The sequence below is a fragment of the Protomyctophum parallelum genome, assembly GCF_964188405.1.
Source record: "Protomyctophum parallelum genome assembly, chromosome: 18".
Taxonomy (NCBI): Eukaryota; Metazoa; Chordata; class Actinopteri; order Myctophiformes; family Myctophidae; genus Protomyctophum; species Protomyctophum parallelum.
Genome location: NC_139716.1, coordinates 33,792,034 through 33,811,298, shown reverse-complemented (window position 1 = coordinate 33,811,298; position 19,265 = coordinate 33,792,034). Strand labels below are relative to the sequence as shown.

General features: G+C 43.8%; 1 protein-coding gene across 1 annotated transcript in view; it reads right to left on the bottom strand.

Moving 5' to 3' along the window:
- The window catches only part of znf638 (zinc finger protein 638), a 76,018-nt gene that overhangs the window by 48,878 nt on the left and 7,875 nt on the right, over positions 1-19,265 (bottom strand). The window contains exons 3-21 of the mRNA XM_083788610.1: positions 17,320-17,381; positions 16,342-16,392; positions 15,935-16,195; positions 15,543-15,805; positions 12,825-13,189; positions 11,952-12,083; positions 11,695-11,793; positions 11,480-11,520; positions 7,666-9,614; positions 7,221-7,439; positions 6,949-7,083; positions 6,563-6,597; positions 5,882-6,049; positions 4,577-4,699; positions 3,193-3,231; positions 2,663-2,800; positions 1,989-2,094; positions 1,037-1,255; positions 910-944 (exon numbers count right to left, since the gene is read on the bottom strand). Coding sequence (XP_083644736.1) covers positions 910-944; positions 1,037-1,255; positions 1,989-2,094; positions 2,663-2,800; positions 3,193-3,231; positions 4,577-4,699; positions 5,882-6,049; positions 6,563-6,597; positions 6,949-7,083; positions 7,221-7,439; positions 7,666-9,614; positions 11,480-11,520; positions 11,695-11,793; positions 11,952-12,083; positions 12,825-13,189; positions 15,543-15,805; positions 15,935-16,195; positions 16,342-16,392; positions 17,320-17,381 — 4,440 coding nt within the window. The remainder of the gene's footprint in view (positions 1-909; positions 945-1,036; positions 1,256-1,988; positions 2,095-2,662; positions 2,801-3,192; positions 3,232-4,576; positions 4,700-5,881; positions 6,050-6,562; positions 6,598-6,948; positions 7,084-7,220; positions 7,440-7,665; positions 9,615-11,479; positions 11,521-11,694; positions 11,794-11,951; positions 12,084-12,824; positions 13,190-15,542; positions 15,806-15,934; positions 16,196-16,341; positions 16,393-17,319; positions 17,382-19,265) is intronic.

Below are 19,265 nucleotides of genomic sequence, written 5' to 3'. Positions count from 1 at the left end.
TGGGTTTTCAGACTACGGCGGAAGATTGGGAGTGATGCTGCAGTTCTGACTGCAATGGGAAGTGCATTCCACAGTTTTGGAGCCAGAAAGGAGAAGAGTTTGGGACGTGTGGAGCGTTGTCCCGGCGTTTTTAGTGAGGGTACTTCCAGCTTCCCTGCGTTGGCTGATCTGAGTGCGCGGGAGGGTTTGTAGGGTTCAATCATACTTGCAAGATATGGGGGAGCCATACCTTTGGTTGCCTTGAATGCCAGCATCAGAGTTTTGTATTCTGTGCGGGCAGCGACCGGGAGCCAGTGGAGGGAGCGGAGCAGGGGGGAGACATGTGAGAATTTTGGCTGGTTGAAGACCAAGCGAGCTGCGGCATTTTGGATCAGCTGGAGAGGCTTAAGTGCACATGCTGGTAGGCCAGTAAGGAGGGAGTTACAATAGTCGAGTTTTGACAAGACTGTTGTCTGGATTAGGAGCTGGGCTGATTCCTGGGTGAGGAACGGTCTAATTCGTCGTATATTATAGAGTGTGAACCTACAGGATCGAGTGACAGCTGTGATGTGAGCTTTGAACGAGAGCTGACTGTCCAGGACAACACCGAGGTTCCTGGCTGTTTGGACAGACGTTACCAGGGCGTTGTCTACGGAGATAGTTAGCTCCCGCATAGGGCAGGACTTAGCTGGGAAGAAGAGAAGCTCAGTCTACTCTACACTATGTGTGTGGCTGGCTGGCTGGCTGGCTGGCTGGGTCTGAGCATACATAGATAGATAGATAGATATTATAGCAGTGACTGACTGAGACATCGAGCGTGCGTGCGCAACTGGTTGTGGCCCCCATCAAGTGACCTTTTGACCAATGCGGCCCTCGCCCCAAGTTGAGTTCGACACCCCTGCACTAAAGTGATAAAATAGGTTAGCTTACCTCTTCATTACTAAGTCCAGCGACTGCAATGTGCTCTGGAAGAAGAAAATGGACAAATGGACGATAATTCATCGATCCCAACACACGAGAACAATGCCTTCTCTTTATATATGCAACCGCTTCTTACCAGGCCACGGAAACTGTGGAGAATTTGTCTGGACGCAAAACGGAGGTGATGTCGACGGCTTCCAAAAAGGCGGGTCCACCCCTGCAGGAAGGGCCGGTGCCGTAGCTGTTGGAAGCGCTGTAGTCACTGTGGTTGTCGTCATCGCGGTTGATGTTGGAACCGTTGTAGATGCCGTCGCTGCGGCTGCTATAGTTCCTGTAGCAGCTGTAGCCACTGTAGCTATAGGAGGAGATAATTAGGTCGTCAACGTATCCAATAACATTTTTAGCAATGTAATAATACGATTTCAAATATTCTGTTATCTCCCAAATGTTAATGCTTCTTTTTTCAGTATTTTAAATAAAATTAAATTTATGTTACGAGTTTGACTGTTGGGTAAACATAAAAAAGTGAGTGGTGTACTGTACTTGTGCTGTGCTGTACAAGCCCTCCTCTCTGGCTTGTGTGTGTCTGTGTCTGTGTGTTAGGCTGTGCAACAGTGACACTTGGTGGTGAACAAACGCTACACCGCTATTTTCGTGGTCGGACACAGGGACAGACCCAGCCACACACATAGCCGTCTATAGGAGTGGTTGCACCACTCAAACAAGGTAGGGTAAAATGTTTTTATTTATTTTTGTTAAAAAAGGTGACAATTCAGGTCGTCGCGGGGCGCCCCTTGGTAAAAGAGGCCAGATCGATGGTCTGCCCTGGAGAATTCTGACGTGTCTGTCCTTTTTTCAGACGCTATATACTGTAGGAATCGCTCTGTCACTCCGTGACCTTGCATGAGCACAGCCCGGGAGCACACTCGTAAAAGTAAGGGTGCTTACTTAAAAGGTGTGTAATATCTCAACAATAGTAATGTCATTGCAGATAAATAAACCTGCATGTGTGTGTGTGTGTGTGTGTGTGTGTGTGTGTGTGTGTGTGTGTGTGTGTGTGTGTGTGTGTGTGGGGGGGGGGTTGTTACCTGGTTTGCGTTGTTTCATTCTGTTGATAAAACAGCCCGGGAACAGAGATTTTATGAGGTTAACCATTCTATTTACATCTGCCGTTGAGTTCAACTCCACAAACACCTGAAACATAAACATGTACAAATGAAAGCATTATTCACCCGCACATGTACACACAGACATGTGAACATACATGTACACTAACGCACAGAGGTGTCCTGGCAAACAAATTGCACACCACGATTTGTTCAAGATTTGTTACACACTCGTCTTTTCCCCAAAATGACAATCTGACTGGATTTTAAAAGTGCAGTGCCAGGGTCCGACTTATGACACCCACAGTGACTGCTCAACAACACAGCTTCGTCCCCCAGAGTGAGACTCCAGTGGGGTTTATACAACTATTCCAGCTCTTTCCCTCCTCATGCACATATCTCTGGTCGACAGTCACGCATCCACTCTACACTAGCCGCCACTTGCTTACATTCAAAGCAGCCGATTGTCACTCTCCGTTGTCCAGTGGGGAAGTCACTTTGAATAGGCAGGCTCTCGCCGGGACCCCTCCCCATGCTATAACCAATGTAGCCTTAGTGATCGACCCCCCCCCCCCCCCCCCCCATCAAAATGTCAATTATCACCAAAATGCATGCCTGATGTGTCCGTGTGCATGTGTTTTGTGTGCGCACAGTACCTTGCCAAGAACTGGCAGGAGGTTGCTGATTTCCTCGGGTACTGCCTGTCTGAGCTGCTGGGATGCTTCCGCGGTAAAGGACAGGTTGTTGACGAAGAGCAACCTCTTCCACAGTGTTTCCGAAGGCTCAACCAATGGCTGTGTGTACAAATGTCAAAGTGAGACAGATGAGACGTGTGTGCTTGTGTGTGTGTGTGTGTGTGTGTGTGTGTGTGTGTGTGTGTGTGTCCATGTGCACGCATGTGTCTATGTGTAGTACAAGATTGGATAGACATTTTTGTCCCTAGTGGAAATCTTTCATTGACAAAGAAATCTTTAAGTTTAACGTTTTTATTTATAATTTCAGGTAACAGAAATGTTTTTTTTCAATTCTAGTTTTGTTAACTATAATTACCCTGGGACAGTAACTGCAGTTAAAATACAATGGCAACATGCAGTACACTGCCCACTGAATGACACATTGTAGTGCGCCACAACAAGTTGAGCAAAGTGTGTGTGTGTGTGTGTGTGTGTGTGAGCGCGTCACTGACCACATTTGCTAGTTTCATCAGAGATTTGTAGGCCCCCACCTGAAACAAATAAAACACAGCAGATAGTTTTCATTAGGCTGCTCTGTTAAGGCCCAAACCATTATCTCCAATGGCAGTTCAAAGGAGTTGCATTAACACTGTTTTGAGGCCAGGAGTTGCAACCGGTGTGGTTTGCGCTTAAAGGACAACTTTAGTTTTTTTCAACCAAGGTTCATGTTTTAGGTTGTTATTAGAGAAACTAAAAGATGAGTGTTTTCTTTTTTCATTTGCTGCTTTCTTTCGTTTGGGGGGGGGGGGGGGGGGGGCATTCGAGCATGGGGTAAATATGTATTTTTTTACAACATTTTATAGCGATTTCTTTTTTAATTATTTACTATAGTCCTAATAAACCCCTGGAAATTTCATCTGGCCACAAAACATCACGAGATCTACTGAATGTGTCAAACTGACATTGAGCCTATGACACACAGTGTGGCTTCCCCCCAGTAGGATACCTTCATTCAGTAGATCCTGTAATTTATTTGTGGCCAGATGTAATTTCCTGGGGTTTATTAGGGCTATAGTAAATAATAAAAAAATAAATCTCCATAATATTTTGTAAAAAAATACATATTTAGCACCATGCTCGAATGCCCCCGCCCCCCTGTACAAAACAGCTAAAATCCCTAAAACGAAAGAAAGCAGCAAATGGAAAAGAAATAACACTCATCTTTTACTTTCTCTAATAACAACCTAAAACATGAACCTTGGTTGAAAAAAACTAAAGTTGTCCTTTAAAGAGGCTCAAAACGGCCATAGGATCATAAAACACCTCACGCCCCTTTTTAGTTTAGATTGACTGGCCTAGAGGTGCCAAGCTATTGTGGCTGTGTATGGATCTTCCACACACTACCGAGTTCCCGAATACAAAGTGTAAAAATGGCCAATATGTGTTGTTTTTATATTAAGTGACTAATCAACGATAAAAATATAAAATACAAAGCAATTGGCATTATTAAAGGGGAGAGATAATTGACCAAAGTCAATCGACTACTTTCAGATTTTCCCTGAATGTTCGCCTACTATCACATACCCAGAATAGTGTGATTAAGTGGTTCAATTTAGATTTGTAGTGTTGACAGGATGGTCAACTGAAATTAATTGCAAGGCGAAGGGGTATATAATAAATATAAGAATGTGTGCATTAACCCATTATGTTGTGCTTTAGCTATTGAAAAATAGCAGATCTGTAGGTCTGCTATTTTTTTAAACTGTCAGGATTTAAGACATTTTTATAATCTGATCTCAGGTCAAAATGCGTTAAAGAACCACCATTCTTCTGTGTGTTAGAATCTGATCTCAGGTCAGAATGGGTTAAAGAGGACTGTGTGTGTACACTTCTTACCGGGTCCATGCTAAAGTCCTCAGTCAGTAAGTGGAAGAGAAGGTTTGACCCCTTCAAGGTAGAAGGCCGGAAGAAGGATGACTGGTTTGCAAGAGCTACCCACTTTGGCATGAACGCCAACGCCTGCCAGGGAAAACAAAATGACATAATGGGTTCATTACTATTACACAAAGATGGGACCAGGAGACAAAACTAAATATGGGACAAACTTGTCCACAACCCCCTAAAACAGCCGATCTACAAGCTCACAACACATCAGATCACAATGTGTTTTGCGAGATGTAGATCCACTATTTGGGATTTTTTTCCAAACAAATATACATAATAAATCGATAAATCATTCATAGTTTTGCCACAATACAATTCTATCATCACACAAATATTGATATTAAGCCATCTACTTGAAAATATTGTTTGTTCATGAACTTCATATCACTATGCCCTAATAGAGCGTCGCAGTCCCTCCCCCTTTCAGAACGACGAGTGGCCCAGGAAATGAAATGCAATGCATTTCTCCCATAGGATTTTCTTTAAGTATTTATTTAAAGACGGTTACGCCGCGGACAAAGCCAACTCGGATCGTGACAAATCATGACAATGAACACAATATTTGGGCCGATCAAATCATTAGAAAGAAGAAAATAAAGGCAGGAGACAACACTATTTGTTTTGTTTTTCTTCTTATAAATTATTTGATCGGCCCAAAACATTGTGTTCATTGTCATGATTTGTCACGATCCGAGTTGGCTTTGTCCGCGGCGTAACCGTCTTTAAATAAATACTTAAAGAAAATCCTATGGGAGAAATGCATTGCATTTCATTTCCTGGGCCACTCGTCGTTCTGAAAGGGGGAGGGACTGCGACGCTCTATAAAGGCACGTTTTAAGCACCCTATGCATGCATAGGCAGGTTTCGTCAGGCAATTATTATTACCAGAAACCCATAAAGAGCTAGCCCTGAATGACCATAACAGGTCTGTAACTATAAAGCCAATTAGTTCAATTCAATGGTTGCTTGCAACTACATGTGTCTACATGCGTCAACTCGCAACCGTTTGGTTGCAACACATTGGTGTGGCTTGGGTGTAAGAGTGTTCAAATGGATTTGACCAGTCTGAGTTAATATATATACACAACATTTCAGAACCACTAGTTGGACTAATAACATGCCATAGTGCCGTAGTAAATAAGTGTTAACACATATTCTAAAGAAAACAGACACTTGACATTCAGAAATGGGTATTATTACACATTTGTCCGTGTACGGACATATTGATGATCCCTGATGACGGGTGGTGGTCCGTACCATGCATTGGTGGGGGATAACATAGATGTTGGTCTTCGTGTGCGTGTACCCGTAGGGTGTCAACAGCTTAACGAGCTCCTGTTCTGTGTACTGTGCAGCTGGCCACTCCGGCAGGTTCGTTATCATTACAACCTTCCTGTTGGGCTGAGTGCGCAAGAGGGCACCGATCTGAAGACAGGATGGGGAATAGAAAAGGAGAATTGGTAGATATTGATACATTTTCTGTTCATCGACTACTCGTTTCAGCACTAATGTGCTGTGTCCACCCAGGTGTTTTCTTTCACTAGGCACAGTGTGTATGCTTTCAATTGTGTTCAATGTGCTGTGTATACAGTATGCACGTTTTAAGTTTTATTTAACAGTGTGAAAAGGCGCTGAGCATCCATTCTGTGCTGGGCGTTCACTTTTGTCATTCTCATCTGGTCACTGAAGAGTTGAACATTTTTCAACTCCGGCTGTTTAGATGAGCACTTTGTGTTTTTAGTTGGGAATCATTAAACAAATTGGTGGACATTGGTGGCAAACGTATTTTATATTTTACTTTGTAGAATAATATACAGTACATAATATAGATAGATGCAACGGCGATATGCAGACACTCACCTGAGTTTTATTTTACTTTGTAGAATAATATACAGTACATAATATAGATAGATGCAACGGCGATATGCAGACACTCACCTGAGTTTTGTTCAACACCTCCAGGTGTACGGCATCTGTGAGAGAGAACCGTGGTTTATTTAATGCCTTCGCAGTGCATTCACTTCTGTGTGTAATTGAACCGTGGTTTATTTAATGCCTTCGCAGTGCATTCACTTCTGTGTGTAATTGCGTTTTCTATGCGTTTCACCTGCAGATTCAGTCTCATAAATAGTAAATGGTGCATTTATATAGCAGTTTTTATCCAAAGCCCTTTACATAGATCTCTCCCCCTTTCCTGTCTAATTATTACTGTACCGTATCAATAAAAGGCAAAAACGCCAAAAAAAAGATCTTAAATAAAAAACAAAGGCACAACTCCTGTGATGAATTTCACATGAATCCCACAATGTCACAAGCCCCCTCACCTGGTGTTCTAAAAGCCATGTGGCTCAGCTTGTCATCAGTTGCCGAATCCTTCGTCGGTTGTGCCGGTTGCGTCTCGGTGGATTCTGACAGCATTTTAGATGCCATGTCTACATCGTCACACAGTCTCCATGAATCTATTAATTATAGATACATGTTTACTATACATTTTAATATACATGCTTTTATATCGCTTTCATATTTATGACATACTGTGTGTGTGTGTGTGTGTGTGTGTGTGTGTGTGTGTGTGTGTGTGTGTGTGTGGCTAAACCTTTAGGGGGCATGGGCTGCACAGGTTCAGTTTCCTTCGCATCTGTTGTCATGTCAGCTTCATCGTCTCCCGTTAGATCGATGATCGGCATTCCACTGGTCTTGGTAGTTGCTTCTTTCAACGTTGTGCCTTTCTGAATTTCAGAACCTCCACCTTCAGGTTTGAGTGGATTGTTGGCGGATTCTGACTGAATTTCAGATTTTGTCTTGGATGCCACACCTTGGGTGAAATAGGCAATAGAATTACATACGGCCTCCAGGGGGGGAAGAGTATTGAGACTTCACATTTCATTACAGAATTAATAAATGTCTACATAGTCGCACCGTTTCCACAATATTGTCACTGTGTGTGTGTGTGTGTGTGGGCACGTGCACGTGTGCGTACAGAGAAAAGTATTAAACTGCATCAAATTCATCAATGTAATATACATTAGTTAAAAACATACCATCTTGCACTGAGGTGGCTGAACCTTTAGGGACGGCCTCTTCGGTTGGCATCTGCAACCCTTCAGCAGACTCCAAACCTAGCCTGCCCTCAGGCTGCGTAGTCCCAGGTGGAGAGACTTTGGCAGAAGACCCCAGACTCTTGTCGTCTGCGCATTTGGGTGGGGTCTCGGTGGCCTCGGGTGTAGAAGTGGGGGTAGAATGTAGAGGTAAAGGTGCAGCGCTGCCGAGCGTGTGGCCGGTTTCAGCAGCCTTTGAATTCAAAGACTTTGGTGTCGTTTCTGTGATAACTGGCATAGAAGTGGGGGGTGAATCTTTGACGCCGGTGCTGCTGGACATGGGAGCAGCGGTACTCTGAGAGGATTTGTCAGAGGGTTCTGATGTCTTGGGGGGAGAGACGGCGTTAGAATCTTCAGGTAAACTTGCATCACTGATAGCGTCCAGGGACTCATCATGAGTTGTCCCAGCACCTTGTGGATCCAAAGACTTGGGTGAAGTTTCAGCAGGTAGAGGGGAGGGTTCCGAGTCTTTGTGTAAGGTTGTGGTATCACTAGGATCCCCAGACTCGCAAGTCATTTTGGAACTCTCTGGCTCGCCATCGGAAGATTTGGATGGAGAGGCATGCATTGGATCTGTAAGCAAGGGTGCAACATCACTGGTACCACTAGTACCACTAGTGGTACTAGTACCACTAGTGGTACCACTAGTACCACTGGTACCACTAGTGGTACCACTAGTACCACTGGTACCACAAGTTTCAGAACCCTTTGCTGCTAGGCTGCTAGGCTTGGGCGAAGCAGGAACCTGAGGAGTGGCAACCGAGGATTTGTTAGAGGTTTCTGATGTCTTGAGGGGAGAGATGATTTCAGCATCTTTAGTCAAGTTTGTATCACTACTTGTGTCAGGGGACTCTTTGTGAGTTGTCCCAGCGCCGTGTTGGTCCAAAGACTTTTGTGTAGTTTCAAGTGAGGGTGTGGGATTACTAGGATCTCCAGAGTTGCAAGCGGTTTTGGGACTCTCTGGCTTGTCATCTGAAGATTTGGACGGAGCAGCGTCCGTGGAATCTTTAAGCAAGGGTGGAGCATCGCCGAGACTGCTGGACTGGAAATGACTGGTTTCAGGACCAGTCGTATCCAAACATGTGGGTGTAGTTTCTTTGTTCGTAGGCAAAGAAGTGGACGTAGAATGTTCAAAGGGTGAGATCAGGACTTGAGACAGGTTTGAAAAGGATTGAAACGTATTAGTTAGCAGTTTCTGGTGGAAAGGTCTCGGGTGGAAAGGTATCGTTCGGATCTTGTTAACATCTTGATCCGAGGCCGTGGCGTTGCCGGGAGTGTCATTTGATTTGATGTTGATTAGATTATAATTGGATTTATCCGACAGAATGGTGGGTATGGCCTGCACAGGTTCAGTTACCTTCGCGTCCCTTTTCATGCCAGCTTCATCCTCGAGGGTGAGATCGATAACCCCCATTCCGCTGGCCTTGGCGGTTGCTTCTTTGAACTGTGTGCCTTTCTGAATTTCAGCGTCCGGTCTATAATCTATTGAATAGACTGATGTGGAGCGAAAGGGACGCCCTTCTTTTGATGCATAATGTGTCGGAATGTTCAATTGCTCAGTCTTGGGCTGTTTCAAAGGTCCCAGTGTGGATTGAGATCCAGAAGCGCTCTCTTTTTCAGCTCGTTTCTTTGGAACTGCAGAAGGCTTAGGCTCTGATGGAGCGGACTTCTTCTCAGCGGTCTTGGAGGCCGCAGCGCCCGCTTTAACAGTTATTCTGGTTGTAGCTCCCTTGGAGGTCACAGCGCCCTTGGAGGTCACAGCGCCCTTGGAGGCCACAGCGCCCTTGGAGGCCACAGTTTTGGCTTTGCCAACCAATTTAGCGGTGCTAGTGGTACTGGATGTTTTTTTGACTGGGGCTTTGGCAGTTTTTGTTGTGCCCAAGCGAGGCTTTCTGTGTAGGACAGAAACAAAGAGATTAGGGCTGGAACCGACAATTGTTTGAATAATTGATTAGTGTGGGACTAATCTAAATTTAGACCAAAATGAGGGCAATAAAGTACAATTTCCCTTCACCCCTAAAATAGATATCTTCAACATTCACATTGTTGTGTCACATCTTTGTCAGGTCATAGCCAGAGAGGACAACACAGTAAGTCTTAAGTACACACATGGTGCAGGGGCAGGCCCTTCAATTAACCAATGTCACACAGCCAGCAATACTATCCAATATCAACACCGCGGCAAGTCAGGACACTACCGCTGTGGTAAATGTTGGCAAAATAATCTCTCACTGAACTTCAGTTTGACGAGTTCATCATGGAGAGGGTGGGAGACATTGTCCATGATGGAACGGAGCTTGGACAGTGTCCTGCACTCTGCCACAGACGCGTGATTATGAATCCCACCAACATTATAGGAAAGACCCGCCTTACCATGTGTCTGATTGGCTCCCCGGCAGGTATAGTTTTACTGAGGTTAGGTTTAGGCATAGTTTTACTGAGGTTAGGTTTAGGCATAGTTTTACTGAGGTTAGGTTTAGGGTTAGCCCTCTCAGACACTAGTGTCAGGCAGTCTAGCTCCACCCGCACAATGTCTCTGGTCTTCTTATTGACAGCCAACATTGATTCAGTCTGTAGTCCTTTTACTGCTTACGGTTGCAGTGGGGACTTTTATTTTTGAAAACCCCCAAAATTCACCCCAAATGAACATGAAGCAGCCTGTATAATAGCCCTGGTTCTTGACTCTCGTATTCATACGAGAGTCAAGGCTTAACTGCACCCTGTTTTTTGCGCTCGCTACATTTACAACGTTTACGTATATATAAAAATTCGGAATTCAAATATTAAGTAGTCACAATTTGTCCCACGGGTGTTAGTTAGTTGCTGCTCCAGCGATTAGAATTGCTGCATCCTGCGTTGTTTAATAAAAAGCATTTTTATCCGAGCTGTTATTTTGCCATTGGCTTTCAACTACGCGCCCCTATCGGTCGGGAGGAGGGTGGCACTCGGTGTGTTCGATATAGGTACGGCTGGTACGCTGACCGCCCTGCCAATACAGACTAATAGGCGAGTGCGCTCCCGGTGTGCAACTGTGGTTTTCCCAAACGAACCCCGTTTGAAAAAAGTAGCCGGGGTGCTCGGATAAAAATGCTTTTTATTAAACAACGCAGGATGCAGCAATTCTAATCGCTGGAGCAGCAACTAACTAACACCCGTGGGACAAATTGTGACTACTTTATATTTGAATTCCGAATGTTTATATATACGTAAACGTTGTAAATGTAGCGAGCGCAAAAACAGGGTGCAGTTACATCATGACTGTCATGATAATCATCATGGCAGTCATGTTCCAGGGCTACCTGTATAGATAACTTTAACCCATTCTGACCTGAGATCAGATTCTAAAAATGTCTTCTACATCCAGACAGTTTTCTGAAAAAGCTATGTTTCTATGTCAGTCGTACTTCGATTTTTCAAAAATAGCAGACCTACAAGCTCGTAGTGCGCCACTCGGTGGCGCGCTGTGAGCTTGTAGATCTGCTATTTTTCAATAGCTAAAGCATAACATAATGCTAACACCAAAAGGGGTTCCCGCCCCAAAATGGGTTAAGTCATCAGAAGCGTTTAATATTGTAACCCTGAGGTATCAACCTTGCCACTGACATGGACCTTAATGCGTATTGTAATTGGTAAACCCTGTGAATTGTCAATATAGCTGCCGTTCCAATTATGGGCCTGGTTTCGAACCTGACTGAATGCATTTTGTGTCAGCACTTCTGAAAGCAAAGACAACAAAACTCAAACGGAATCAACTTACGACTTCTCAGAGGGCTTGTCTTGCTCCTTGGACGAGATCTCCTGCAGACAGAGATTGAGTTTATTAGCTTGGAACTCAACAATTAATTTCACTCTGTTTTACACCTGTAAACCTGTGATGTGACAAAGATGATTCTGACTTAGCCAATGGTCACAGAGTCCTGAACATGACAAGGAAAGGAAAGAGCAGTGTATGGGGTGCATGTTGTGTTGTACCTTCTCTGTGAATACAGTGAGTACACATCCGTTGATATTGATGCGTTTGCATTTGGTCACAGCCCTGGCACTCTCCTCGGCAGCAAAACATACAGAAGCCTGGCACACAAAAGCATGCATTACTATACTATAAATTCATTTACAAAAACATTACATTACAAATGTTGCTTGATACAAACAATCTTTAGTCAACAATCAATTCATCGCTACACGCCTGTCTTTCATTCTCCCAGGTCAATCTATCCTATTGGCTCTACCTCTTCATCCTTCCTCCTCAGGATGACAGAGGTCGTCTCTCCATACGAACGGAGGCCGTCTTCCACGTCCTTGTGTGAGAGGCCCCTGTGGACACCCCTCAGTATGACCACGTTTGGTGAAGGCATTAAGGGCTTAGTTGGCCACATCCGGAAATAAAGAGAAAAGGAAAGAGGAGAGAGAATTTTAAAACCCAATTAATTGACCCATCTTAAGAAAGCCAGGGTGAAGAATCTGCAGGTGATTTTTATTGCTTGCCGTCTATGACAGGGTGTGGACACCAGTAGGGCACCTAAGCATCATAATATCTAAATAAATTTAAATTATCCTCCTTGTTTTCCACAAGTGTGTTTGGTGAAAGTAAGTTTAACTACTATTCATCAGGTCAAACGGTCTGTTTAGCTCTTTGTCCCTTGGGTCAATAAATCAATTGCTAAACATGGCACACGCCTTGGATTTATGTATAAAGCTCCCATGAGAAACCACATAAACTCAAAATGCATAACCATTATCTGTATATACCGGTATAGTAATAATAAACAATGTTTTGTCAGAGCTACTAAACATTTTCTGTCATTCTGGATGTTCTTCTTGAGGGGCGCTAGCCGCTCCTGTGCACATATTTGTGTGTAAACTACTGGTATGAGCACGGAATGTGTTCGTAGCACGGAATGTGACGATTTGATTGGCTGAGCACGGAATGTGATGTATGATGATAAGAGCAACCATCACTTCACACATGTTTTTTCCTTTTTTTTCTTTAGCTGTGATGAAAAAACAACTAAACAAAAAAAATGTCCATGCATAAGTGAAGCTCAAAATGAATTGCAAGACAACACAAAGCAATCTACTGTAGTTGCACACTAATTACACACCTTGGCAGCGGACGAGGAGGCGGCCCCGCCTTTCCCCGTGCTGGACTTCTCCCTCGATGAAGAGGAGTTACCCGCCGTCTTCTTCCTCGCTGAAGAGAGGTGGGACAGCGAGGTGGGCGAGGGAGATATTTTCCCTCCTTTTCTCATCGTCGGAGAGGCGGAGCGCTTGCCCCGTTTCGACGTTGGCGAGGCGGAGCGCCTGCTCCGTTTCGACGGCGGAGAAAAGGACCTCCTCCGTCCTCTGTCCGACGGAGATGCGGAACGCCTGCAGGAGGACGTGGAGGAGGAGCTGGGCTTCAACTTGTTGATCTCAGACAGCAGGGCTGGAGCCAGAGCCTCCATCATGGCCTTCAGATCAGGATGGTCTGAGAGAGGGAAATGGATAGAAACATAGAGAGAGCAACAAAGAGGTTATCAGACAAGAAGAGAGAGAATGTGTGGGGGGGGGGGCAGAAAGAAAAGACAGAAAAGAGAAAAAATTACTTTAAAAGACTGACTCCTTAAGCCCCGTTCAGATAAAAAAAAAGCTAAAAAAAAAAAAAAAGCAAAACTCATTTCCACTCAGCTTTTTTTTGAGAAAGTGGGCGTGTACAAGGTACCTGTCACTCAACCTGCCTGGACTGGCTTTGAGACGAGGAAGAACACACAGGAAGTTTTTTAGCAGATTGCGCATTTGAAAGTCTAAAATGTAAAATAGCGACTGTATAGGAGAAATAATTATATATTTAGTTACATCATAACCTATTTATCGATGAATAAATAATATAATCTTGGTAAACTTGTTTGTAAATAACCGAACAGACCGGATCTCAATCCTCCCCAGTCTTCAGTGCTCATCTCCCCCCACTCAGCTCTCCTCTCCCCCTCTCGAGCGAAACCCTCCGGGCATTTTTTTAAATAGCCGCTCTGTATGTAATGTTAATGTTGATTTAGCAAGAGCATACCGTAGAAATACAATCAGAACAGGACAGGTCGGATCAGGGATGTCCACATGCATATCATACAACTGATATAATCATATAAAGGCTATTAATTATTGATCTCTCTCGCGCGCGCGCACACACACGCGCACACACACAAACACACACACACACGCGGTGCACACGACGCGCTGGGGACTCGGAACTTTAGTTCTTTGTCTATAGACTATATATATATCTGCTAATTTATAAACCGTGTGTGTGTTTAGTCCACAGTCAGAGTCAGCTACGGGTTTCAGTTCACCTCGGTGGGAACCGGGAGGGGGTAATTACTGCAAGGGCACTGAGAGAGAACTGCATGGCTCGCAAGTGATCCCCGTGACGGCTCCTCCACGCGGTGCTCAATATCTCACACACACACACGGGATTGTGTTCTATCTATCTATAAATATAGGCTACTGTCTTTCAACTTTTGCTATGAGGTTCATCGATAGGCCTACATGAACGCAATAAACCAATTGAAATGATTCCCTCAAATAAATCTTATCTATATGCGATTGGTTTATCGATTCATTCATACAATGCAGCTACCGACACACACATACACACACACACACACACACACAAACACACACGACGACCACAGAGCGGGCTTCTCCTCTCCTCTTCTCGGGGAAAGTTTTGTGGAAAACACGGAACACAACCTGTTTTCACCGCTTCGACAACTTGTTTCTCATATAAACTTTCATTTCTATCGATAAATATGCTATGGTCTCTGTCTACATTGCAGCTACCGACAGACACACACACACACACACACACACACACACACACACACGACGAGAGCGCTGAGAGCGGGCTTCTCCTCTCCTCTTCTCGGGGAAAGTTTGGGGGGAAACTCCGACACCGGTTGGAACTATATATTGTTTAATTGTTTGTCTATCTATCTATCTATCTATATCTGCTAATTTATCAACCGTGTGTGTGTGCACTGTTTAGTCCACAATCAGCATCAGCGACGGATAGCGTTCTGGACTGGGCAGTAGTCCGCATCAATGGCTTCGATGAGAACCGGGGCGGGGTGAATGCAGGATCGATTCTCCCCGAGAAAAAGTGACAATCCACTGGGAACACGGAACACAACCTGTTTTCACCGCTTCGACAACTTGTTTCTCATATAAACTTTCATTTCTATCGATAAAATCTGCTATGGTCTTGCCAAATATCCATTCATATTTCATATATTTTCATATATATATATATATTATATATATATATATTTAAAAAGTTTATTTTTTATTTCGGAGAATCGCAGTGGACAGCTTTTGCAGGGCCTTTTCCTTTTGTGAAATGATCTCAACTCCACCTCCTCAAACCACGCTGTGCTCCGATTGGCTACACGCACTGCTTGAAAGTTAAGTTTTGGGGAGAAAAAAAAAACGCAAAAAGAAAAAAGCTGTTAATTCCAAGCTTCAAAACGCAAAAGCTGCTCTGCATAGAGATAACATGGGACCACGAAGCTAAAGCAGAAGCTAGCTTCTGCAATGTGAATGGGGCTTTAGTCCATCTCTTCTCTATTATACAGCACTACAGTGATCAACAGAAATGGAGAATATTACTTATTATTGCTGTCTTACGTTAGACAATTAATTTAGTTTATTCAAGCCATACTGTTCTGTGTTCCGACCTCATTTCTCCAGTAGTCATTTCTAACCATAATTGTCTATTGATCTGTCTATCATATCAATCTATTTGCTCTCTTGAATCAGACATTTCCATCACTGACTTTCAGTCTAACCTGATGTCTGCAGGAGTTTCTTGGCTAGGCTCTCGACGCTGGACTCCGTCGGTTTGCGCCCAGAGGATCTCCCCGTAGACGCCCGCCTCTCGCGGCTCCTGGACCGTGAGTGAAGCCCGGAGGACCGCCGCGTAGACGCCCGCCTCTCACGGCTCTGGGATCGTGACCATCGTCCAGAGGACCACGCCCTCTCATGGCTCCTGGGCCGTGATCGATCATCATGGTCTCGGCGAGGAGAATGAGACCTGGTCCTAGATCTGGACCTGATGGATAAAACACTTTTTTGTTTATAGTCTTGCGTATTTGATTCATTCAGATCGCATTATGATTAGGTAATAATACACTGAATTAAAGGCGATAGATTATTCAACCCTCATCTCTGTATCACTAACCTTCGAAGGCGTCTGGAACTGCGGGGTGAACGGGATCGGGATCGAGACCTTGAACGTGAACGAGCTCTTCGCGTCCCTCTCGCACCGCTGCCCGATGACCTCGAGGGGCTGCGACGGGGACGGCGGGAGCTGGGGGAGCGTGACAAGGAGCGAGATCCTGAGTGGCTTCTGCCTCGGGTCACCTGGATATGCTGCTTGGTGCCCTGGGAGGAAGAGGAGGGAGCAGGAACGACGTCTCTGGCTGAGGTGCTGGGTACAGTGCTGAACGAGAGGGAGAGAAGTTGCCATGGATGGATGAAGAGATGGAGATGGATAACAAAAGGAAGAATGGTGTGAGTTAAAGTAGTGCAAAAGAGAATAGGAAATAATAGTTGCATGGATGCAAAAAGAACACACAACAAACTCACCTGGCCACAGGTCCAGTCCAGGCTGGAGTCTCGGCACTCCAATCTGGATACCTGGGAGAAATAAAATCAAGAATTAACTTCATCCATGCCATATTTAAAAAGATACGTCTTAATGCAAAAGGTAACATTTTGACTATAGGCTAGCCTGTGCTCACTCTGTATGAGAATCTGAAGTCAAGTATTTCCATATATAAAAAACTAAAAGAATTGACACGTTATGAAAGGATCTACTGTATATGAAGTTTGAAAGATGCTACTCGCGGGGAGCCAAACGTTCAGATATATAAACCTACCGATGTGTGGGGAGTCGGGACATTAATTCAATGTAGTTAGTGACACCAACACTGGGTGGAAGCCATTCGGAAAATGTTAAGAAAAACAAAACTGCATAGCATTGCTTTTTTTTCTTTTGCTTTTTTTTTTAAAGATATTTTTGGGGGCTTTATCTGCCTTTTCACACATGTACAGTATAGTGACAGGAAATGGGGGGAGTGACACGCAGCAAAGGTCGTCGGGATCGGGAGTCAAACCCTCAACACGCTGTCAGGCTGGATAGACAGCCTAGGTGTCCGGACCGCTAGGCCGGCCGGGGCACAAAAACGTTTTTGGGAAGGTGATATAGTTTGTTTTAATCACATGAAACCCAGCAGTCATATTCTGGGGGAGAACGTTCACCAAAAATAGCAGATCTACAAGCTCACAACGCATCTCAACGCAACACATTCAGCTTGTAGTTTGGCTATTATGGATGGATGAGATTTGGTGTATACAGAAAGAAGTACAGTTGGAACTCCAATCAGTTTTATAGAGCGTTTCAAGGGTTAAAAGCAGTAGGCGTGAGTTTGTCTATGGCTGCTTTTTTTCACTGTTCGAATTTAGATGTCACTAGATGTATCAGTAGGCGGAGATCTGTCTGGCTATGCGAGGCTACAAAGCACCTGACAAAGATTACAAAACTTAAGAAGAATAAGTACTGACAGATAGTGGAGAATTCGGCAGCTGTTGATGTGAAGGCTGGTATTCTGGTGTTCGAGCCATATCTAGCAATAAAAAAAAGACAACAAAAGAGTTAGATAAGAGAACATGGACGTCATCACTACTACTACTAGTAATTTCACAGCAACTCCAGCAGCAAATGCCACTAGTTTAGTTTCAGGGTCATGATCGTCAAATGACTTTTAATCAATCGAGTTTTCTGCGAGTCCACATTGCACCGTTGGTATTCTAGTTGTCCATCAATTCAACCATTAACAGTTTTAAATATTTTTAGTCAATGGATATACACAGTCCCTCCAACAAAATGTCCATTCTGTCTTCCTCCGAATAAAGAAGAGTGAATTTGTGTCCTTGATGTAACAACTCATCCACCAAATCCATGACAGATGGACGGAAATGTCCAGTTTGTTTCTTCTTTACAAAATCTTCAAGGGATGGCAGCCATCTTGGAACTATTAACAGATACATCATACATTGCAGAGTAACCCTGGGTCATGTGGTGACATCAAGCAGAAGTTCGCCGGCATTCAGCAGTGTGATAACATCCACATTTAAGTCAGCGGTGGCACATGGGGTAAATACGGCTGGGGTTTCCCTGCATATGTGCATACATTAACACATTTTATGAAGATTACAAGGTATACAAATTAATTATAGGAAAAAAAAGGGTACTTGGGCACTTTGTCAGTCAAGTTTCTGGGCCGCAGAAAGATATGAATCATTAGAAGTGTATTATTGAAACCTACAATTAGCAACGTTTGGCAAACATTGGTTGCTGAATAGAAGTTACATCTAACTTGCTTCTTCAATACTGAATTTATACTACCTTACCCACCAATTTTACTTATTTCCCCGGCAAACAAATAAATGTGGTTTGACCTATAGAAAGAGATGCGGCCTGAAGCTGGCATGGGAATCAACAGAAATTGTTTGTTAAAAAGAGGGAATACCTACTTGGCCTGGGGAGACATTGGATTTTGAGCATCACGCAGGGCTACTTATCAACTAGTGGGGCGTCTTACCCTACACGAGGGTCTACATTTATCAGCGGAAAACACCACCACCACCACCACTGCAAATGTGCTACTTAAAATAAAATAAAATAAAAATAAATAATAAAGTTTATCCATTAAACTTTGTTCAGGATTGCAGCTTTAGTATAGACACATTTAGAGCCATACATCCTCTTCTATACAGCAACAACCATTTACAATACATACTAATACTTTCTAACTTTTAACGCTTAATAAATGGGCCATTAACACTACAGTATTTGTCCTGGCTTAAATCAAACCAAGGTGGTAACAATCTTTTCATGCCATTATCACCCCAAGTTTTAAACACTAATTCAGTTATGCAAGTTATTGCTAAATTACATAATAGAGGATATGTGCGTGACTCATACCGGAAGTTATGCGGGAACGCCTGCTGAGTGGCAAAAAAAACTACTATTTGACCTTGACAGACGATACAGCCAAACAGAAAAAGTCCAATTGGATTGCATTAAATTAAACTCACTTTGCCACTCGATTTGCCACTCACTATATGCATGCACAATTGCACATACCCTCTATATTGTAAGTTACACTGCAAAAAACATTTATGAACGATGACAAAAATAGAAAATTGGTCATCATGCAACACAGCAAAGAGATAGAGATGATAATAAACCAAACTGATGCCCTGAATAGTAATGTATGGTCTAGTCAAAACATTATTGAAAATAGTTCCCAAGTTAGGAATTGTAATTACCCCACTAGTTAGACAAATACAAATGGCAGGTGACTATAAGACAACAAATTTGCAGACATTCAGAAATGGCAGTGTTAGTCCCTGTACCCCATAGCCGTAGCAACTAGCAACCATGGGACTTGTTTTAGAGCAACTCTGGAATTTTCAGCAGAAAGTTTTGACCCCTCCACAAAGCA